At 39.5% G+C, this 24,823-nt stretch overlaps 1 protein-coding gene across 1 annotated transcript in view; it reads left to right on the top strand.

The window, feature by feature from the left end:
- Positions 1 to 24,823, top strand: part of adamts9.L (ADAM metallopeptidase with thrombospondin type 1 motif 9 L homeolog) — a 185,082-nt gene that overhangs the window by 91,032 nt on the left and 69,227 nt on the right. Inside the window, exons 17-28 of the mRNA XM_041590920.1 lie at positions 7,490 to 7,656; positions 8,193 to 8,322; positions 9,356 to 9,482; positions 9,621 to 9,831; positions 10,395 to 10,559; positions 12,232 to 12,396; positions 12,628 to 12,747; positions 13,452 to 13,541; positions 17,004 to 17,171; positions 17,374 to 17,667; positions 17,870 to 18,031; positions 18,977 to 19,153. Of these exons, the coding sequence (XP_041446854.1) occupies positions 7,490 to 7,656; positions 8,193 to 8,322; positions 9,356 to 9,482; positions 9,621 to 9,831; positions 10,395 to 10,559; positions 12,232 to 12,396; positions 12,628 to 12,747; positions 13,452 to 13,541; positions 17,004 to 17,171; positions 17,374 to 17,667; positions 17,870 to 18,031; positions 18,977 to 19,153 (1,976 nt within the window). The remainder of the gene's footprint in view (positions 1 to 7,489; positions 7,657 to 8,192; positions 8,323 to 9,355; positions 9,483 to 9,620; positions 9,832 to 10,394; positions 10,560 to 12,231; positions 12,397 to 12,627; positions 12,748 to 13,451; positions 13,542 to 17,003; positions 17,172 to 17,373; positions 17,668 to 17,869; positions 18,032 to 18,976; positions 19,154 to 24,823) is intronic.

Genomic DNA, 24,823 nt, shown 5'->3' on the forward strand with positions numbered 1-24,823 from the left:
TTGACGTTGTCATCAAGTTTGACGTGTAAACGTTTACCCATTGGTGTTGGGGATATCCTGAAAGGAACATCAAGGAATCTATTTAGGCTTAGAGGTGCCCCTCGCGGGGTGTAGTTGATGGATGGCAGCTCAGTCGGCTTCTTATTAATGACTGCAAATAGCGTCCTGTGATCAACAACAAAATGATTTGTCGAGAGTTCCTGGAAAGACTGAACTTTGTCGTTTTTTTAAGATAACTTCATGTCATCATGTTTCAAAGCTGAAACTACAGCAACAGGGAAAATAGAACCAGAATATACTGTATATACAGGGATGGGACCTGTTATCCAGAATGCTCGGGACTTGGGGTTTTCCAGATAATGGATCTTTCTGTCATTTGGATACCTTAAATCTACTAGAATATCATGTAAACATTAAATAAACCCAATAGGCTGGTTTTGTTTCCAATAAGGATTAATTATATCTTAGTTGGGATCAAGTACAAGCTACTGTTTTATTATTACACAGAAAAAGGGAATCACTTGGATTATTTGGATAAAATGAAGTTTATGGGAGACGGTCTTTCCGTGATTCAGAGTTTTCTGGACAACGGGTTTCCAGATAACATTTTGCATACCTGTGTATATATATATATATATGGGACCTTGGGTTGCCGGATAACAGATCTTTCCGTAATTTGGACCATCATACCTTAAGTCTACTAGAAAATCATGTAAACATTAAGGGGCCCATTTACTTTGCTCGAGTGAAGGAATAGAATAAAAAAAAACGTCGAATTTCGAATGTTTTTTTTGGCTACTTTGACCATTGAATTGGCTCCTTCGACTTCGAATCGAACGCTTCGAACTAAAAATCATTCGAATATTCGACCATTCGATAATCGAAGTACTGTCTCTTTAAAAAAAACTTCGACCACCTAAAATCTACCGAGGGAAGGTCCCCATAGGCTTGAAAACAATTTTTAAGTTGAAGAAAAATCGTTCGATCGATGGATTAAACGATTTTTCGTTCGATCCAACTATTTACGGTAAATCCTTCGACTTTGATATTCGAAGTCGGAGGATTTACATTCGGCTGTCGCATATCGAGGGTTTATTAACCCTCGATATTCGACCATATGTAAATCTGCCCCTGGATAAACCCAATAGGCTGGTTTTGCCTCCAATAAGGATTAATTATATCTTAGTTGGGATCAAGTACAAGATGCTGTTTTATTATTGCAGAGGAAATCATTTTTACAAATCGGAAACTATATAATTAAAATCGAGCCTAGGGAAGACGGCCTTTCCGTAGCTTTCTGGATAATGGGTTTCCTGGATAACAAATAATTGAAAACATTGTTCTATTAGTAATCATGCTATAGTTTCAAGAAATTCTAATGAGTATTTACCCCCAGTATTCTCATTTGAATTGCCATTTCAAGGGGTGGTTACCCTTTAAGTTAACTTTTAGTATGTCATAGAATTCTAAGCAACTGTTCAATTGGCCTTCATGATTTATTTTTTATAGTTTTCTAATTATTTGCCTTTTTTTTCTTCTGACTCTTTACAGCTCCTATCTAAAAACAAATGTTCTGTAAGGCAACAAATGTAGAGTTATTGCTATTTGATTAAGGCCTCTCCTATTCGTATTCCAGTCTCTTATTCAAATCAATGCAAGGTTGCTAGGGGAATTTGGATGCTAGCAACCAGATTACTGGAGTCTATGGGAGATGGCCTTTCTGTATAATGGGTTTCCGGATAACAGATCCTATTCCTGCGAATATTTTTCTTAAAACAATGTTTTTGTGCATTTTTTTTGGCAGAAAAATTATTTTGCAGGTAGATGTGAAAAATAACTTTTCTGGATATGACAGAGCTCTCACGATAGTTTTTTTTTTTTGTGGCTGTTATGTAGAGTGTAAATCTGTGCCGGGTGAAATGGCGAGGAAACTAACTCAGGAAATTAGCTACTTAATCGCATTAGTGTGAAGTTGTGCAGCCGACTTGGGGATACTGTTCCTGCACAAAGAATTCCGTTTGTTAAATACAGTACGTCCTGCATTCCAGAAGATCTGGGTTAAAAGGGAAAATTGTTCTGTCAGTTCACATTATTGTCTTGCACAGGCCAATGACACACAGTTCTCGCCTGATAATAACTTGCACTGGCCATAGCACCTTCAAATTTTCAATGTCCCTTTAATCGTGTATTGCATACCTCCCAACTGTCCCTTTTTCGGAGGGACAGTCCTTCTTTTGACAGCTCAACCTGCAGTCCCTCATTTGTACTGGAAAGTCCCTCTTTTCTCTGCACTGAACAGCCAGAAAAAGAAACAAAGTTTCTAACTTAATTGGCTTTTAGCAGAGAGCCCAGAACAGCTAGCAGGTGCAAATAAAATAGTTTGTAACAATTTTCAGACGCAAAAAAACAGTTTAGATATGGAGAAATATTTTCAGACTTTCGTAACCTGACAAATGTTGTAAAATTAACATGGTAATTAGGGAGTGTGGTCACAGAAAGGGGCGTGGTCAAAAAAAATTGCTGCGCTACATACGAAAAAATTTTTTGTCCTTTTTTACTTCCAAAATGTTGGGAGGTATGTATTGTAAGAAGCAAATTGTGGTTCCCTTCAAGCAGGTCCGGACTGAGAATTAAAATAGGCCCTAACAATTCAGGTACACAGAGGCCCAATCAGCCCACACAGAGGCCCAAACAACCCCCCACCAGCCCACTTAATAGTGACTTTCTATGGGACCTTATAGCAGCCCCTCTGGCATTTGCCAGAACCCACAGATTGCCAGTCCGGCCTGCCTTCACGGGACACCGACCCAAGGTCATTATGGATTACACAAGGGCACAATGAAGCAGTTAGGGCAGAGACACACGCTCAGATTCGGGGAGATTAGTCGCCCAGCGACAAATCTCCTCTTCTTTGGGGCGACTAATCTCCCCGAACTGCCTTCGGGGCGCTTCGTTTGCTGCTTTTTCCCGAGTGTGAAACTATAAACATATTTAAATAGATAGTGTTAGTGTATTGTCAATCTAGAGAATGGTGCAGTTGCCCTTTCAGTGCCAGGAAGGATGGAGATTCCCAGCCCTTTACAGAGAAGCTTGAACTTGATAAACAGGCGTTTTTTTTTTTTCAACCTCAGCTATAACTATATACTGTATTTGTATGTACTGTAACTATATCAGAATCCTGCCCATGTGCTGTTTTATGAAGTAACAATGACCTTGCAGCATTACGGTGCTCTGTAAAAGCCGATACATATTAAAACCAGAGCAGGAATGAGTGGCCCTGCCGTTGGATCAAATAAAACAGATTTCATATACGAGTGGATTTATTTCCTACCAAAACTGCAGCACTTGCAGCTGAAAACCTCCAGATTGCCCCTCGCCAGCACATGTCAAATCCTCCAAATTTCATTACTTAGTAGTATTATTATTATTATTATAATAAACGGTTGGTCGAAGTCTATTGAGAGCCGATGCAGCCGTTTGGCTCAGTCCTTGGGGCGAGTGTTTGTGCAGCTGATGACGAGCGAGTGCAGAGCGCAGCCCCTGGCTAATGACTGAGTCAGTGTAAGTATCTGTCCCCTGTAGGAGTTTTCCATTTTAGACTCACATTCCTCCCTATGACTTCATTGGTCTCCTGAGGTATTCGCTGTTTTACCTGAATATTTCAAGCCAAACTATTTTAGGATCTGGAACAAAAATATATGTATGTGTAACTTATTCAAGATAATTATTGCAATTCAGCTTTCCATTATATATATATATATATGTATGTGTGTGTGTGTGTATATATATACAGCTATAGGATCCATTATCTGGAAACAAGAGATGCACCAAATCCAGGATTCGGTTAGGGATTTGGTCAGAATTCAGCCTTTTTCAGCAGGATTCAGATTAGACCGAATCCTTCTGCCCGGCCGAACTGAATCCTAATTTGCATATGCAAATTAGGTGCAAGGAAGGAAATCACGTGACTTTTTGTCACAAAACAAGGAAGTAAATGTTTTCCCACCACTAATCTGCATATGCAAATTGCTAATTATGCAAATTAGGATTCGGTTTGGCCGGGAAGAAGGATTCGGGGGATCTGCCAAATCCAAAATAGTGGATTCAGTGCATCTCTACAGGAAACCCGTTATCCAGAAAGCTCAGAAATACAGAAAGGTTTATATATAAAGACGGCTCGAGTGTAGGACGTCGTAATAAAATAATTTTTCGTTTCGCACCTTATAAAGTCCTGTGAGTGCGGTTTTGTTTGCTTAAAAATTTTTAAATCCTTTTTATTGTGTAAAATCAACGCTTCGATCGCATATTCAGACTAGTGATGTGCGGGCCACCCCGGTACATTATCCCTTATAATACATGGGGACCCGCTGGTCGGGCGTGTTCGCTCCGACCTTGCACCCCTATTCGCGGTTTGTGGGTGGGTCCGGGTTGAGCTCTTCTTCCTGCTCTCCCTGACCGCCACCTTACACTGCCAGCTTACGACTTCCGGCTTCTTCTTTTATAGAAGCGCGCCTGCTCGCTTCACTCCTTTTGGGACGTCATGGGCGGGGCGGGGCGGCACTGGTCTATAAAAGGAAGGAGGGTGTGGGTGGAGGGAGGGAGGGAGGATGGGTGCGATTAGGATCACTAATTCAGACCTTTATTGATAAAAGTCTGAATATTTGAAATGCTGATTTTGCACAATTAAAAGGATTTTTCATTTTTTAAGCAAGTCCTATTACTGCTGATCTATTGCTGTGGATGTGCTTGCTGAACTACCACTTGACACCCAGGCAGTTGGTGGATTTTTTGTGTGTGACCTCCATAACTATATGTGTGTGTGTGTATATATATATATATATATATATATATATATATATATATATATATATATATATATATATATATATATATATATATATATATATATATATATATATATATATATATATATATATATATAAAAATATATATATTATAAAAATATAAATATATATATATATATATATATATATATATATATATATAAATATATATATATAAATATATATATATATATATATCTGTACAAAAGTAGCGTGGAGCACTAAACCCGTCCGTGACTTAGTCCACTTACATGGACAAATCATATATATATAACAAAAAAGTCCAGACCAATTTCAAGGTAAAGAAAAAATGAATTTTACCAGTATACATGTAGTCATGCAAAACATGCAACGTTTCGGAGCTCCCGCCCCTTTGTCAAGCATCTATTCTCACAATGACATCATATCCTATTTAACCTGTCCCATAACATAGACACACCTACTTCTTACATGGTATTAATTATTTACCATACAAATAATAGTTCAATAGTTTCACTCATATCGTATTACATCAATATTATATAGGTATCACATAATTACAGTCATTACGCATAATGTGTCTAATTTTCATAGTATAGTACTGTCTTACTCTCACACCATTTACATAAATGCATAAAGATCATACTCTCTGTTAAGCCCTTTTGGATGTAGCGTCTGCAGGGTATGGATCCAAAATTTCTCCTTCTTTTGGAGCTGTAGGAGTCTGTTGCCCCCCCGTCGTGGGGGGGCAACAGACTCCAATACAAGAAATCTGAGGGATGCAGCGGTATGTCTGGCCAATTTGAAATGAGCTGGAACTGGTAATTTAACCATTTCCTTCCTGACTGTTGATTTATGTTGACTTATTCGATCTCTGATCGGCTGTATTGTTTCCCCTATGTATGCCAGCCCACACGGGCATTTGATCATATATATCACATATCCTGAATCACACGTATAGTGGCCACGAATATCAAATTTCTTTCCTGAGTGTGGGTGTGTAAACACATCAGTGCGTATTACGCTCGAGCATTGATTACATCTCCCACATGGATACATGCCATTTTTAAGTGGGGCTAATACTCTCTGTGTGGTGATACGTGAAGTGCCTAAATCGGCCTTCACCAATCTATCCCTCAAGTTTTGTGGTCGCTTATAGGATAACAGTGGGGGTTCCTCAAATTCTCTAATTCCTGGGTAGGCTTTGCGTAGAAGTGGCCAATGCTTATATATAATCTGATGGACTTTACGTGCGCAGGGATGATACGTATGTACAAACGGGATTCTGGTTTGTCTCTCTGACCTCTGTGCTTTTTCTTGGATACTAGATTGCCGATCTAGATCTCTCACTCTGCACACTTCTCTCTTCAATATCTCATCAGGGTAACCCCTCTGTTCAAATTTAGTAATCATTTCTTCCAGTCGTGTGTTTAATCTCTCTTCCTCTGTTACTATACGCCTCACTCTTAGAAACTGAGATCTGGGGAGAGAAGAGATGTTAGCCCTCGGGTGTGCGCTCTCATATCTCAATAAATTATTGCGGTCTGTGGGCTTAACAAATAGATCAGTACATAATTGTGTTCCCTTACGATAGACCTTAGTATCCAAAAATACCACCATTTCATGGCTATGTACTAGTGTGAATTTAATCGTTGAAACACAATTATCAAGATATGTCTTGAATTAAGCAAGTCCTATTACTGCTGATCTATTGCTGTGGATGTGCTTGCTGAACTACCACTTGACACCCAGGCAGTTGGTGGATTTTTTGTGTGTGACCTCCATAACTATATGTGTGTGTGTATATATATATATATATATATATATATATATATATATATATATATATATATATATATATATATAAAATATATATATTATAAAATATAAATATATATATATAAATATATATATATAAATATATATATATATATATATATATATATATATATATATATATATATATATATATATATATATATATAAGGATATTAGAAGTCACCACCAGAAAACCTTAGACTGTGGGCCCACTTTCCAAACTATTATTCCTCCTCTCCTCTCTCAACCTCTTTATACTTCTAGTCTTTTATATCTACTTACTATATTTTTTATTAAGCATTTTTCCCCATAAAGGAAAAGCTAAGGAGCATGAAATATGCTAAATAGTTAGAAGCAAGAGGGCCCACTGACACCTGGGCACACCGGGAGTTTTCCTGGTATCCCGGTGGGCCAGTCCGACACTGCATAGCCTCCATTTTAGCCTAATAATAAAAATAATATTTCCTTATTCTCTGAAATAATAAAACAGTAGCTTGTACTTGATCCCAACTAAGATATAATTAATCCTTATTGGAGGCAAAACCAGCCTATTGGGTTTATTTGATATATTAATATAGGGTTTAAATATATTTATTTTTTTGTTTACAAGATTTTTTAGTAGCCTTAAATTAAGATCCAAATTACAAAAAAGATCTGTTATCTGGACAACTCCAGGACTCGAGCATCTGAACAATAGGTCACTGAGATGAATGGGTAAAAATGATTCCTGGCAACTCTGAATATTCAAACCCATATAGGGGGGCTCAGTTACTGATACCCAGCATGCACGAGCCCGTAGGGGTGCAAAGGTGCTTGGATGTGTTACAATATCCCCTTTCTCCTCGCAGCTTTGTCGAACAGTCATGGAGAATCTCTTCTAAATGGAGACTTTGTGGTCAGTATGTTCAAAAGGGAAATCAAAGTGGGAAACGCGGTGATTGAATATAGCGGGTCGGACAATGCCATCGAAAGGATTAACTGCACGGATCGAATTGAGCAAGAAATTGTCCTCCAGGTACTTTATCTATTCGCTGTCTATTTTCTGACAATTTTTCCATTTTTTTCTAACCCAGTCTTCTCCCTCCAGCCTTCTTGTACTCTCACTTTTTGACACTTTCTGTTCTTGTCTTTCTTTTTTTTTGGTCTTCTGTTATCAGGTATGGGACCCATTATCCAGAAACCCCTTATCCATAAAGCTCCATCTCTCATAGACTCCATTTTATTCAAATAATCCAAATTTTTTAAAAATTATTTCCTTTCTCTGTGTAATAATAAACAAGTTGCTTGTACTTGATCCCAACTAAGATATAATTAATCCTTATTGGAAGCAAAACCAGCCTATTGGGTTTATTTAATGTTTCTAGTAGCTTTAAGGTATGTATATCAAAATTACGGAAAGACAGAAAGATCTGTTATCCAGAAAACCCCTGGTCCCGAGCATTATGGATAACAAGTCCCATACCTGTATAAGGAGGGGTGGGTGTATATATGTAAAAATATATAAAAATTTTTATGGCCAAGACCCCAGGACCCGAAATGTTTCTGTTTCAGATCCTGTCAGTGGGTAATTTATATAATCCAGATGTGCGGTATACTTTTAATATTCCAATTGAAGATAAACCTCAGCAGTTTTACTGGAATCCTTATGGACCCTGGCAGCCCTGCAACAAAATGTGCCAAGGTAGGAATTTAATGCTCCAACTATCCGGATACAGGTTATCTGTTATCCAGAAACCCGATATTCAGAAAGTTCCGAAATAATCAGCGTTCCCTGTATAACTCAGCCTGCATCCTTGTGCCTTCATATGGTCACAGAACAACCCCTCAGTGACTTCTAATATCCTTATCATTTACAGTAGGGGGTACATTATCCCTTATAATACATGAGTGATACTCAGAGTTCCCTGTATAACTCAGCCTGCAGCCTTGTGCCTTTATATGGTCACAGAACAACCCCTCAGTGACTTCTAATATCCTTATCATTTACAGTAGGGGGTAAACTATCCCTTATAATACATGAGTGATACTCAGAGTTCCCTGTATAACTCAACCTGCAGCCTCGTGCCTTTATATGGTCACAGAACAACCCCTCAGTGACTTCTAATATCCTTATCATTTACAGTAGGGGGTACATTATCCCTTATAATACATGAGTGATACTCAGAGTTCCCTGTAGAACTCAGCCTGCAGCCTTGTGCCTTTATATGGTCACAGATCCCCTCAGTGACTTCTAATATCCTTATCATTTACAGTAGGGGGTACATTATCCCTTATAATACATGAGTGATACGCAGAGTTCCCTGTATAACTCAGCCTGCAGCCTTGTGCCTTTATATGGTCACAGAACAACCCCTCAGTGACTTCTAATATCCTTATCATTTACAGTAGGGGGTACATTATCCCTTATAATACATGAGTGATACTCAGAGTTCCCTGTATAACTCAGCCTGCAGCCTTGTGCCTTTATATGGTCACAGAACAACCCCTCAGTGACTTCTAATATCCTTATCATTGACAGTAGGGGGTACATTATCCCTTATAATACATGAGTGATACTCAGAGTTCCCTGTATAACTCAGCCTGCAGCCTTGTGCCTTTATATGGTCACAGAACAACCCCTCAGTGACTTCTAATATCCTTATCATTTACAGTAGGGGGTATGTAACACTGCTTGTTATTAATTCTAATGTATTTTCATACGTGTTTGTGCTCAGGGGAACGGAGGCAGAAACCTGTATGTATCCGGGATTCTGACCAGCTAGTTGTTTCGGATCAGAGATGTGATCGAATTCCTCAGCCTGAGCCAGTTACAGAGCCATGTAACACTGAATGTGAAGTAAGGTATTTGTATGGAGATTTCTTATCTGAGCTCTGCATCTTTTATTTCTTTTTTTTTTCTCCTTTTTGCCATTAGTATTGATTCACTTTAGCAGAGAGCAAACAGGCAAAGCACTAATAAGAATTCTTTGGCGATTGCAGGTGGCACGTGGCCAGGAGGAGTGAATGTACCGTACAGTGTGGCCTGGGATACCGGACACTTGATATTCATTGTGCCAAATACACCAGGGCAGACGGGAAGAGCGAAAAAGTGGACGAGAGATATTGCCTCCATCTGCAGAAACCGCTCAATAAAGAAAAGTGTTCCGGAGACTGCAACACAGGCGGGTGGCGTTACTCTCCCTGGTCAGAAGTGAGTATTGACTCGAAATTCAGTCTGCCCAAACCAATGCAGAAAAGAAAACGCAACTTGACAAATACAGTTGCAGGGAAAGAGTTTAGCTATTCTTTTTTGTAAAAACTAAAGGGCAAATGTCCTTATTTTTATATATATATATATGGAGTGTCATGGGGAGGATTTCTCCAAATTAAGGGTTATTTGGTCTCAGATTGGAGCAACAGGCTGCTTTTCTGTGGATTTAGCATTGTGTCCAAAGGACATTCCTGAAGCTGAGCCATGGGGGCAAACGTTCAAGCACAGGATACACAGTAGATAACAGATAAGTACTACTATAGTTTATATAAACAAGCTGCTGTGTAGCCATGGGGCAGCCATTCAAGCACAGGATACACAGTAGATAACAGATAAGTACTACTATAGTTTATATAAACAAGCTGCTGTGTAGCCATGGGGGCAGCCATTCAAGCACAGGATACACAGTAGATAACAGATAAGTACTACTATAGTTTATATAAACAAGCTGCTGTGTAGCCATGGGGGCACACAATTAAATAACCCCCTCTTTGATCCGTCAGTGCTCCAAAAGCTGTGGGACAGGGACGAGGAGACGGAGAGCCATCTGCGTGAACGCGATGCACGATATTCTGGACAATAGTAAATGTGGGCCCAAGGAGAAGCCGACGGAGCAAAGCTGCAGCGAGTTCCTCTGCCCCCAGTGGAAAACAGGGGACTGGTCTGATGTAAGTAGCCAGAAACCCTTGAAGCAAAAAGCTGAAGTCCCATCATGACTATAGGTGGCTACACATACATCAATATGGCCCAGTCTCTAAGGAACAGGTTCTGTAGACCATCTTCTAGTCCCATGAGATCTCAGTCTGCCAGTGTCTAAAGCTGGAAATATACAATAAAATTCACAAATGGTGCTGATCCAAATGTTGGGACCTGAGCTAATGATCATATCTTACTGTGGGCTTATGAAGACCCATCTAGAGAGATACTCATTAACCAGCCAATGTGGTCCTCTTCTGGTTGGATTTTGAAACCTGTCTGATCTCTGGATGACTTTTGGCCAGATATCGGTTGGGTGACCATTGGAAGGAGAAGGCCCATATAAACCTAGAACAGTAATCTGTGGAAGTGATCTTAAGGGGCAGCTTTTATCAGCCTGGGTATTGCCAAGCCCTTCTCTTTCGCAGTGAGCTCCATTTCACTACTTCTCCTACCCTTGGCAGATGACCAAGTCCTTCTTTGGTTTGGTGGTTCATTTGTCCTACACTAAAAATAAGAAGAAGAGTGAGAGAGAGAGAAGGGGAGGGTTATCAAATCCAAACTAGAAATACTGAAACATGTAATTTATATCACCAAACCAAGTACAGTAGAACCCCCATTTTAAGTTTTTCAGGGGACCAGGAAAAATTTTTGTAAAATCAAGGAAATGTGTTAAAGTAACCTTTTCTTCAAGTACTGAAAGGATTTAAGAAAAGGAGTCAGTTTTACTTTGAGATATAATATTTACCGTGTTAAAATGTTCTTGCACTTGGGGGTGCCAAATGTTAGGCACCCCCAAGTGATTGTATTTACTTACCTGAAACCCTGGGCCTGTGCTCCTATCAGCAGAAAACTGCAGCAGCAGCTCCACAGAGCCATCCTCTTCCGGCTTCTTCTTTCTTCAAATTTCCCGGGGCAGACGCATACGCAGTAGAACGTAATAGCGACTTTTTCGTTAAAGTTCGACTTTTCACTCTAATGCACATGCGCAGCCGTGCGAAGAAAGGAGAAGCTGGAAGAGGATCACTCCATGGTGCTCATTAGGATAGGAGCATCGTCCCGGGGTTTCAGGTAATAAATACAATCACTTGGGGGTGCCTAACATTTGGCTCCCCCAAGTGCAAGATGACTTTCCTTCCCCTTTAATTACAAGAGTTAAACATTGCAGTGTTAATGTTACACTATGGGGGGCAAGTGCAAGTCTCTGTCAGTCACATACACAACCTAAAGCAATAAGTGATTGGTGCAGGACTGTATAAGGGCCAGACTCATTGGAATTGAATATTTACAGGCAGAACCATGGCAAATTATACATCTGCTTAGTATTTTAAACCTCTCTATTTCACAAATAATAACATTCATAGAGGGAAAAAAGCAGTTTTACTTAAAATCAGGGAAATGCACCCATTCAAATGCATTATAAATTGGTGGGAACACAAATAAAAAATGTAAAATACGGGAAAACTTAAAATCAGGGGACTTGAAATCGAGGTTTCACTGTATCTCCAATTGTGCCATCAGTAATGAATTGTATGTAAAAGAGTGGAATTGTTGGGTGGTATTGGTGGGGTTGGGGGTAATTACGCAGCGATAGAATCCCGTTAATGGAGACGATTATAACATCATTCGTGGAACTCTATTCAGTGCCTGGTGACTTGCGGGAAGGGGCACAAACATCGTCAGACCTGGTGTCAGTTCGGAGAGGATCGGTTAAACGACAGGTTCTGCAACGCGGAGACAAAGCCGGAATCGGTTCAGTCCTGTCAGCAGCCGGAATGTGCATCGTGGCAGGTTGGACCGTGGGGACAGGTACACTAGATCCTTGTTTATTCTTTTGGGAAAATATGCCCAGTGTATGCCCATGTTCTGCCCACGCGTCTTCCCTTGCAGGTGCCAGCTGCACCCATTAGTATCTTCTTATACTTTCAGCATCTCCCTCTTTAGAACTGTCAGCACCCAGTTTGATCCCCCCTCTGATGATATCTCTGTATGTTAGGGTGTTAGATGACTCCACCTTCTCACAAGTGTTTCCTTTTAAAGTGTACGGCAGCCTGTGGCCCGGGGTACCAGATGCGGGCAGTGAAATGCGTGGTGGGTGCTTACGGAGCAGTCGTTGATGACAGTGAGTGCAATGCTGCCACCCGACCAACAGACACTCAGGTGAGGAGCAAACGTAATACTGTACAATGTACAAGTGACAGCAAAATCACAAAGCTAAAAGATAATATCACAAACCAAAACCTTATTTGTAGGCAAACTTTCCCTTTAATAACCCTTAAAGTGGGTTGTACACCTTTTAAGTTAACTTTTAGTATGATGTAGAGCTTGAAATTCATAGGCAATCTGCAATTGGTTTTCATTGTTTATTATTTGCGGCTGTTATTATTATTATTATTATTATTTTATTCAGCAGCTCTCCAGTGTTCGCAATCTGGTTGCTAGGGTCCAAATTACAGATTTGAATAAGAGACTGCAATAGGAATAGGAAGATGAGCAATACAAAGTAGCAATAACAATACATTTGTAGCCGTACAGAGCATTTGTTTTTTTAGATGGGGTCAGTGACCCCCATTTAAAAGCTCAGAAAAAAGGCAAATAATGAAGACTAATTAAAAAATTGCTTATAAGTGACCATTCTATAATATACTTAAAGTTAACCAAAGGGGAACCAACCCTTTAAATACTGTTCAGCGGGATATGTATCTTCTCAGCGCTAGCTGCCAACTGCAGTCATTGTCTCTGTACAAAACTGCCAGCGACTAATAAACGCAGCGCAGCTTTGATCCCCGCTCCTTAGCAACGAGTTCAGAAAGTCGTTAATTATGAAAAGGAAGCTGCCTAACGAACCCGAGCACTTTTGACAGGATTGTGAAGCAGATGCGTGCCCCAGCATTCCTGAGACCAAACAAATTGTGCACAGCAGGACCCAGTGGCGCTTCGGATCTTGGACCCCTGTAAGTACTTCTCAGCAATATTGTCTTTGTTTAACCCTTTCTCGGCATTTCCTCTTCCCTCCAGTTGGGGCTCAGCTCGTCACTAGAGAGAACGTTCCATTCCTCTCACTGTGGGTGACTGTGATTGTTTAAACAATATTATATTTATTATTCCTGTTATTTTGCCCCTTCCGCTGGGATTTCCTTGCCATATTTATGGTTTCTTGTTGTGATCACACTGACACAGCGGGGGAAGCGATTATATATATATATATATATGAATGTTATTTATCTGTATCTCTCTGAATTTAGTTTCCTTATATTAGGGATTGCTATTTGCATAAACTTCTATTTATGCCCGCCCGTCTCCTGTTGGTTTGTTACTAGAGCAAAATTGGATAAATTGATTATATATATGCAAACAGTGAATAAAAAAAGCCACAATTTTACTTTAGGCATTTAACCCTTCCCTTACTTTAAACAGAACAGTGTTTTTTGTTGGGGTGAATATTTCTTTCTGCTTATATAGGATGGGGGTATATTTTATGGTACTTGACTCTATTTGTGTCCCATCTGAGAATTAATAGCAGTCTTCTCTTGCTCTGTGTCAGGTAGGGCTATAAAGAGAAATCATGACTACCTCTTGGCTATAATGCCACCTATACCCCAAATAGTAAAGAGTGTTTGGTGAAGCAATACATCTGTATACAACTACAATACCAACCCCATATATAATACCCCAGAATACATGGCAGGATGAATACAGAGCCAATTACATTTATAATACATCAGAACCCATACTGTCATAAATACAGAGCCAATTCCATGTATAATACCCAGAACACACAGCAGAATAAATACAGTGCCAATTCCATGTATAATACCCAGAACACACAGCAGGATAAATACAGAGCCAATTCCATGTATAATACCCCAGAACACACAGCAGAATAAATACAGTGCCAATTCCATGTATAATACCCCAGAACACACAGCAGGATAAATACAGTGCCAATTCCATGTATAATACCCCAGAACACACAGCAGGATAAATACAGTGCCAATTCCATGTATAATACTCCAAAACACACAGCAGGATAAATACAGTGCCAATTCCATGTATAATAGCCAGAACACACTGCAGGATAAATACAGTGTCAATTCCATGTATAATACCCCAGAACACACAGCAGGATAAATACAGTGTCAATTCCATGTATAATACCCCAGAACACACAGCAGATAAATAAAGTGCCAATTCCATGTATAATACCCCAGAACACACAGCAGGATAAATACAGTGTCAATTCCATGTATAATACCCCAGAACACACAGCAGATAAATACAGTGCCAATGATAATACCCCAGAACACACAGCAGATAAATACAGTGCCAATTCCATGTATAATACCCAGAACACACAGCAGATAAATACAGTGCCAATTCCATGTATAATACCCAGAACACACAGCAGATAAATACAGTGCCAATTCCATGTATAATACCCCAGAACACACAGCAGATAAATACAGTGCCAATTCCATGTATAATACCCCAGAACACACTGCAGATAAATACAGTGCCAATTCCATGTATAATACCCCAGAACACACAACAGGATAAATACAGTGCCAATTCCATGTATAATACCCCAGAACACACAGCAGGATAAATACAGTGCCAATTCCATGTATAATACCCCAGAACACACAGCAGGATAAATACAGTGCCAATTCCATGTATAATACCCCAGAACACACAGCAGATAAATACAGTGCCAATTCCATGTATAATACCCAGAACACACTGCAGATAAATACAGTGCCAATTCCATGTATAATACCCCAGAACACACAGCAGGATAAATACAGTGCCAATTCCATGTATAATACCCCAGAACACACAGCAGGATAAATACAGTGCCAATTCCATGTATAATACCCCAGAACACACAGCAGATAAATACAGTGTCAATTCCATGTATAATACCCCAGAACACACAGCAGATAAATACAGTGCCAATTCCATGTATAATACCCCAGAACACACAGCAGATAAATACAGTGTCAATTCCATGTATAATACCCCAGAACACACAGCAGATAAATACAGTGCCAATTCCATGTATAATACCCCAGAACACACAGCAGGATAAATACAGTGCCAATTCCATGTATAATACCCCAGAACACACAGCAGATAAATACAGTGTCAATTCCATGTATAATACCCCAGAACACACAGCAGATAAATACAGTGCCAATTCCATGTATAATACCCCAGAACACACAACAGGATAAATACAGTGCCAATTCCATGTATAATACCCCAGAACACACAGCAGGATAAATACAGTGCCAATTCCATGTATAATACCCCAGAACACACAGCAGGATAAATACAGTGCCAATTCCATGTATAATACCCCAGAACACACAGCAGATAAATACAGTGCCAATTCCATGTATAATACCCAGAACACACTGCAGATAAATACAGTGCCAATTCCATGTATAATACCCCAGAACACACAGCAGATAAATACAGTGTCAATTCCATGTATAATACCCCAGAACACACAGCAGATAAATACAGTGTCAATTCCATGTATAATACCCCAGAACACACAGCAGATAAATACAGTGTCAATTCCATGTATAATACCCCAGAACACACAGCAGATAAATACAGTGCCAATTCCATGTATAATACCCCAGAACACACTGCAGATAAATACAGTGCCAATTCCATGTATAATACCCCAGAACACACAACAGGATAAATACAGTGCCAATTCCATGTATAATACCCCAGAACACACAGCAGATAAATACAGTGCCAATTCCATGTATAATACCCAGAACACACTGCAGATAAATACAGTGCCAATTCCATGTATAATACCCCAGAACACACAGCAGATAAATACAGTGTCAATTCCATGTATAATACCCCAGAACACACAGCAGATAAATACAGTACCAATTCCATGTATAATACCCCAGAACACACAGCAGATAAATACAGTGCCAATTCCATTTATAATACCCCAGAACACACAGCAGGATAAATACAGTGCCAATTCCATGTATAATATCCCAGAACACACAGCAGATAAATACAGTGTCAATTCCATTTATTATACCCCAGATCACATATCAGATAAATACAGTGCCAATTCCACATATAATACCCCAGAACATACTGCAGATAAATACTGGGCCAATTCTATGTATAATACCCCAGAACACATGGCCACAAAAGGCCAACCCCATATATATATTTTACCCCAGAACCCAAGCAGGATCAGTTACCCTTTATCTATAAGTACTGGTTACATTTATTCAACTCCATGTGCCCTTTACCCCTACATGGCCTGTCGTTGCCTTTTCTAGATAACTGCACTTTTCTTGGGCCACTGTCTTTATTTCCACCATAGTCTTGAATTTTTGCAGGTTGATAAATCCTGTGTACTTTTCTAGTGCTCAGCAACTTGTGGGAAAGGGACCAGAATGCGATACGTCAGCTGCCGTGATGATCAGGGGTCTGTGGCGGACGAAGCAGCCTGCGCTCAACTACCAAAACCCGTAGCCACCGAAATGTGCTCTGTGACCCCTTGTGGGCAATGGAAGGCCCAAGAGTGGAGTTCTGTAAGTTTATACTCCGCACTCTCTGGCTAATGTGCATGTCTGCTCCACTATTAATCGCATGTTCTCTCTGTACAGTCAGGGGGACACCCATATTGCTATCAACCAGATATATGATTTATTTTTGCATGATATTAATTTTGGGAATGACTGGTACACACAGCAGACAAAGTAACGACTGATGATATGAATTCAAATATTTCAGTGTTCCGTGACTTGCGGACAAGGGAAAGCAGCTCGTCAAGTCATCTGTGTGGATTTTGTGGATCAGACAGTCGATGGAAGTGAATGTGACCCAGACGACATACCAGTAATGGAGCAGGAATGCTCCATGTCCCCATGCTATTACCTAAACCATGACTACAGCAAGCCCATTCACACCTTTCCAAACATGGATCATCGGATGCGATCTAATACCACTCTGGCCATTCTTAATAGAAATGTTGGTCGATCAGCCAGTCCAGGAGGCAGCCAATGGCGAATTGGTCCTTGGGGAGCAGTAAGTGCTTATTTGTATACCTTCCTTATAGGTTTGCTTAGGTCAGGTGACCAGTAAACACTACCTGCTGATTGGTTGCTATGGGTTACTAGACCTGCAGTTACTACATTACTTGGAATAAAAGTAGAGCCTATAAGAGCATCTTTCTAACTTAAAGGCATGTGCTGCATTGTGATATTATATGACTGGTTTTCTTCGGCAGTGCTCCAGTACTTGCGCCGGCGGATTCCAGAGGCGGGTGGTAGTATGTCAGGATGAAAATGGATATCCAGCGAGTAACTGTGATGACAAAACCAAACCCATTGAGCAGCGGTCCTGTGAATCGGGCTTGTGCCCTCAGTGGGCATTTGGCAACTGGGGAGAGGTGAGTTTTCTGAGACACTGACAATGTATCTATCAATGCACAGCGTATCAGGTAACCTCCGTCTAATGGTGTGTAATAAATAAAAAATGGTGACCTATTCAAGTCACTCTTATATTAGTAGAGAGGCTTTCTGAGTTCTAAAGGTGACACAAAAGTTTTATGGGCAGTAGATTAGCATTTAACCCTATTGGCCTTTAAAATGAAGCCTCATCCATTGCTTGGAGCCTCCTAGGGCAGAAATGCAAACTAAAGGTCCACACATGGGCCAATTGTATATTTGCCTAGTTGTCCATGACTTGGCCTTACAGACAAATGGACAAACTATCCTCAACTCAACATCATTACAGCCTATATTCTTCTTGGTTGGACAATGGTCCTCTCCAAGCCAGTGATGATGATCCTGGTGGACTTATCTCTGGTGCTATCCAATGAGAAATCAGTCAGTCAGGTGGGTTGTTATCATGAGGTCAGCTGCTTGGCTCTCCTCATCCTTTCTGTGTCACCTGAGGGTAATGGTGTGGTCAGATAATGAGCAGGGTGGAGAGCAAATAACCACCCTTCCTTTGGGTGCCAAAACTCCTTGGCTTGGCTGTGCATTAACATGACTTCCAATTTTTTTAAAAAAAATTTTTTTAGTAATTGCATATCTCCATGATTGAAATGGGGCCACTTTGGTAGAGTCCTCCACATGTCCAGTGCCTGACCCGGACCCACTGACCCATTACCTACCACCCAATACATCCCCTACCCAAAACCACTACCCAACAGGACCACATAGAGCTAAACTTACTTTCCGACCCAGGACCCACGAAAACAGAAGTGACGTCACCATCAACCTGAAGTTACATAGTTAAATCGGGTTGAAAATAGACCAAACTGTGTTTGCCATGGTCATCAAAGAAGATTTTTTTTTTAAAATAATTATTATTTTTCAATCTTTTGTAGTGCTCCAAAAAATGTGGCGGTGGAACGAGGACACGACAGGTGGTTTGTCAGAGGTCCAATGGAGACATATTTAACGATCTGAGCTGCGAAATCCTTGACAAACCACCGGATCGAGAGCAGTGCAACATACACTCTTGCCCTCGGGAGTCTGGCTGGAACAGTGGCCCCTGGAACGTGGTACGAACATAAATATTTCTACCTTTATGTCTTCCCGTGAATCTTCCATTTTTTTTAATATTGATACAGATTTGTTTTCTTTCACCCTCCCCTCCCATCATCGCCAGTGATAATTCAATTGCTTATTTTTGAATATGTAACTTGATACTGGTATTTAGATGAACTGTGTGTTTTTTTTTTGTTATCATAGTCATGAGTGGGTTAATTTAATGAACCAGACAACTTTGCTAGTTGGCAAGGTGACACGTGTTATAGTGTAGATTCAGAAAATTGTATTTCTGAGATTAGTTCTCGACGTGCAGCAGCTTTTTAAATATTATTTTTTTGTCATTATTTTTTTGGGGGGGGGGTTAAATTAGAAGGTTAAAGAAAAAAGTTTATCGTTTTTTAAATGTAGGATTTATAATTGTAAGATATTTAGAAGAGCCGTACTGGGAGAGAGTTAAAAAGAGAAACATTTCATAGCTGGACATTTATTTGGAAAGGTCACAAAACAAGCAGCGCTCTAAACTATTCGAAAAAGGGGTCGCTGGCATTTACCACCAATACACCAATTATCCCACCTAAATTAGAAATCTTCTCCTATCACTGATTTAACCTCAAGGACAGCGAGAGGCAGTTCCCAAGTATTTTAAGACACAGTGGCCCCAGCAATTTATGACACAGTGGGGCTCATTATAAACACTGGGCAAATTTGCATCTGGGCAGTAACCCATAGCAACCTGAATTCCTTGTTTGTATGACGAAAAGTCATGTGATTTTTTTGGATTCGGATTCAGTTCAGACAGGCTCTTGGATTCAACCGTATCCAAATCCTGCCGAAAAAGGCTTAATCTTTGTCAAATCCCGGCCAAATCACGAACCTAATCCTGGATTCGACCTAACCAAATCCTGCTGAAAAAGGCAGAATCTTGGCCAAACTTTGTACCCTGAATTCCTGGTTTGTGTGATGAAAAGTCACATGATTTTTTGGATTTGGTTCCTGCAGGCAATTAGATTCAACCGAATCCAAATCCTGTTGAAAAAGGCCTAATCTTTGTCAAATCCCGGCCAAATCTCAAACCTAATCCTGGATCGGTGGTTTTAGGATTGCATATGTAAATTGGGGGTAAAGTTGAAAGAGAACCTCGTGTGCAGCATGTGGTTAAAAAATGATTGACTTCCTTGTTTGTGTGACGAAAAGTCACATGATTTTTTGAATCTGGATTCGACCAAAATGAAATCTTTCTAAAAAAGGCAGAATCTTGGGCAAATCCCGGCCGAATCTCGAACCTAATCCTGGATTGGTGGTTTTTGGATTTGCGTATCCCAAATCCTTTGTGAAAGGTTTGGCCAAATACTGAACCAAATCTGAACCCTACTTTGTAAATTATTGAGGAAAAGGCGAAAGAGAACCTCGTGTGCAGCATGTGGTTAAAAAATTATTGACTTGCTTTGTAGTTTGATGAAAAGTCACATGATTTTTTGGATTCGGTTCAAAAAGGTACTTGGTTTCGACCGAATCCAAATCCTGCTGAGAAAAGGCAGAATCTTGGCCGAATCCCAAACCTAATCCTGGATTCGGTGCATCTCTACCCAACATATCATAACAAAGTTGCTCCAACGATTTATTATACAATTGCTATATCATTTCCAGCCGTCAAAAAATTTTTGACGTTGGCCGAAAATTCGCTGGCAAATTTTGCGGCAATTTCACAAATTTATTCGCCGGCGGCGAAATGCGGAAATTCGCCACGAATTCACCCATCACTAACCAGGGGTCCAAGGGATACGACTCAACCCAGGCCCCTTGTGATAAAGGACTAATGGGGGCAAAACAGCAGGGGATTTTTGGTGGGCGTCTGTTTGGGGGGGCTGATAGATTCACACCCTGCACTTTAGGGGTGCCACCATTTCTCTTTCTTCTTTCTCAGTTGGCCGTATAATACTTATGTTGTTTTTTTCCAATTGGAGCATTTTTCTGATGCCATAACTATCAAATATACCAATAAGAATTGAGCCTGGCACTAGCAGATTTACTGCAAAATGTTTATTTAACACACGACATGTTTCGGACAATAGTCCTTTATCAAGTGGATACAACACAACCACCATACATTCTATTTAAGGATTATACCACACCCATATAATTAAGTACGTGGGAGGAGCCACTGCTATTGGGAGTATAAAGCCTAGCTCCCATGTACCAAGATATAGTGTTATATATTTTCAATAATACATTATGTACATAAGTTAGTTTTAAAGTCATATAGAAATACAGTTGTTGTTTTTTATATTAGAGGGAAATAGTGGAAGCACTTTTTATACCCTGCTGCTTTTTTTATGCGTGTGATCTTTTTTTTTTTCTTACATTCTTCACTAAGTCTCTAAAACAATTTACATTTTGGTGCTAAATTATCCTCATTTACAATAAAGCATTATTGTATGTAAAAGTGAACTTACAGGTATATATGAATTTTGGGAATTGTATAAAAAAAAAGTTCCATTTTGTATATTATGTTTCGCTCTTATTTCATTTCCACTCATGTTCTTAACTGTTAATATATATCATATCTATATACACCTGTATCTGTTTGTATATATGGCTTGGAAGAACTTTATAAATGAGATCACTGTAATTTATCGTCTTTTGTTTATTCCAATGTAAACATTCTAATTTTCAAAGTACGTGTGGGACCTGTTATCCAGAATGCTCGGGACCTTGGCTATTCTGGATTAGGGATGTACTGAATCCAGAATTCGGTTCGGGATTCGGCCAGGATTCGGCCTTTTTCAGCAGGATTCAGATTCGGCTGAACCCTTCCAAAACCAAATCCGCAATCGTGTGACTTTTTGTCATAAAACAAGGACGTAAAAAATGTTTTCCACTTCCCACCCCTATTTTGCATATGCAAATTAGGATTCGGATTTGGTTTGGTATCCGGCTGAATCTTTCACAAAGGATTCAGGGGTTCAGCCGAATAGTGGATTCGGTGCATCCCTATTCTAGATAACTGTTCTCTCTGTAATTTGGATCTTGATAGTAGAAAATCATGTAAACATTAAGGGGATTATTTATTAAACTCTGAATTTATCTGGTTGGGGTTTTTAGAGCAAAATTCACATTTTTGAGGTTTTTCTAAAAACTACAATTTTTCGAGTTTTATTAAAGCCTGATGCTGCAAAAAGCCTAAATCAGATAATCCGCCATCTCAGACCTGCCAAGGTTCTGTATTAGTCAATGGTAGAGGTCCCTATCCTAATAGGAAGTTATCATGGTCTGCACTGGGTTTAGCCTGAAAATCCCATTATTTCAGGCTTTTCAGGCAAAAACAACAAAAAACATCTGATTTGGGAATAAGTCCAAAAAAGTTGTATGATATGATTTTTTGTACAAAATTGTCAGGGTTTTCCCCCAAACCGATTAATTGGAGCTTTTTAAATAATAAACAAGGTCAAATAGGGTATGAGAGTTTGGTCATGGTTTTTTAAATTAAAATAATGAGATAAATTCATATTTTAGTAAATAACCCTCTAAATAAAGCCAATAGGCTGGTTTTTCTTCCAATAAGGATTAATTGTATTTTAGTTGGGATCATGTACAAGGTACTTTTTATACAGAGAAAAAGGAAATCATTTTTACAAATTTGGATTATTTGGATAAAACGGAGTCTATGGTAGATATACACTTACATGGAGAAAACACTATATATTAAGGATTTGGAACGATTTGGGATTCGGCTGTATCCGCAAATCCTTCGTGAAAGATTCAGCCTAATACAGAACCTAATCTAAATCCTAATTTGCACATGTCCCTAATGCGCATATGCAAATTAGGGACAGAAAGGGAGAAACTGGATAAAAGATTTTTTGCTTCCTTATTTTTTGAGAAAAAGTTGTGATTTGTTACTTCCCCTAATTTTTATATGCAAATTACACAGCAAATTAGGATTCTGTTTGACCCAAGGATTCGGCTGAATTTGAATCCTGCTGAAAAAGGCCAAATCCTGGTCGAATCCCGGACTGAATCCTGGATTTGGTGCAGCTCTACTATATATAGTGCAACTCTCATACTTCAATGTTAACCTAAAGGTAATAAAAGGTAAAGAGGAAACTGATAATATGAGCACATTCACTAGAATATAGCAAATTGCTAGATTTAATGTAACGGTGGCAGTATGAAGATCTTTATTCTAGCGCAAGCAAGGGGAAATCCTATTTACTGTAAATTGATGTTAAAGGTGAGCTTGCAGGCAAATTCTGCTTTTCCAGTGCGGTTTTAGTCTGCACTCTTCCAGGTCATTTCTGTTAGATCTCTGATTGAAAATACACTTGTGCTGAAGGATCTAACAGTGTAGTAAGTGCTCTGCCATTATTTATGTCGCATTCTACAAATGCCCATTAATTTTCACAAAATATTACCAAATTTTACAGGTTTGTGCCTGTGTCATCTGTCAGTTAATCATATATCAGATTCCAGTTTTAAATTCAGTAGGTAACATTCTGATAGTGACCCATAGCCAAATACATACAGCGCCTATTGCCATTGCCATACCTCACAACTGTCCCACAACAGCCACAGCAGCAGATAAGATACTTTTGTAACAATTTCAAGATAAGCAAATAAGTAATTGTAACAATATAAGATAACAGGTCCCTTGGGAGAAGTTTGACTCACAGCTTAAAGGGCAATTCACCTTCATTTTTTTTGTAAAACCGTAATAATGGGGGGAAAAACACAGAAATATGTCTTTCATAACCTGCCAAATTTTGTAAAATGAGCATGGTAATTAGGGGGTGTGGCCACAAAATGGGCGTGGTCAAAAATATTTAGTCTCGCTTTGCTGCCAACTTTTTTATCCCCCTCTTTATTTTCAAAATGTTGATAGTTATTACTCGTTAAAGGGATACTGTCATGGGAAAAAAAAAATTCAAAATGAATCAGTTAATAGTGCTACTCCAGCAGAATTCTGCACTGAAATCCATTTCTCAAAAGAGCAAACAGATTTTTTTATATTCAATTTTGAAATCTGACATGGGGCTAGACATATTGTCAATTTCCCAGCTGCCCCCAGTCATGTGACTTGTGCCTGCACTTTAGGAGAGAAATGCTTTCTGGCAGGCTGCTGTTTTTCCTTCTCAGTGTAACTGAATGTGTCTCAGTGAGACATGGGTTTTTACTATTGAGTGTTGTTCTTAGATCTACCAGGCAGCTGTTATCTTGTGTTAGGGAGCTGCTATCTGGTTACCTTCCCATTGTTCTTTTGTTTGGCTGCTGGGGGGGAAAGGGAGGGGGGACGATATCACTCTAACTTGCAGTACAGCAGTAAAGAGTGATTGAAGTTTATCAGAGCAGTCACATGACTTGGGGCAGCTGGGAAATTGACAACATGTCTAGCCCCATGTCAGATTTCAAAATTAAATATAAAAAAATCTGTTTGCTCTTTTGAGAAATGGATTACAGTGCAGAATTCTGCTGGAGCAGCTCTATTAACTGATGCATTTTGAAAAAAAAAAATGTTTTCCCATGACAGTATCCCTTTAATAGGCTTCACCCTGATGTAAAATTATTACAGTAAAAACACCTTGATACGAGGGCTGTCTACCCTGTATTATAATGAATAGGAGGCCTGTGCACTAAAAGTCAAACCTTACTTTGGTTTCTAGGTCGTCATAATGGGACAAGCATAA

The sequence above is a fragment of the Xenopus laevis genome, chromosome 4L (genome assembly GCF_017654675.1).
Source record: "Xenopus laevis strain J_2021 chromosome 4L, Xenopus_laevis_v10.1, whole genome shotgun sequence".
Taxonomy (NCBI): Eukaryota; Metazoa; Chordata; class Amphibia; order Anura; family Pipidae; genus Xenopus; species Xenopus laevis.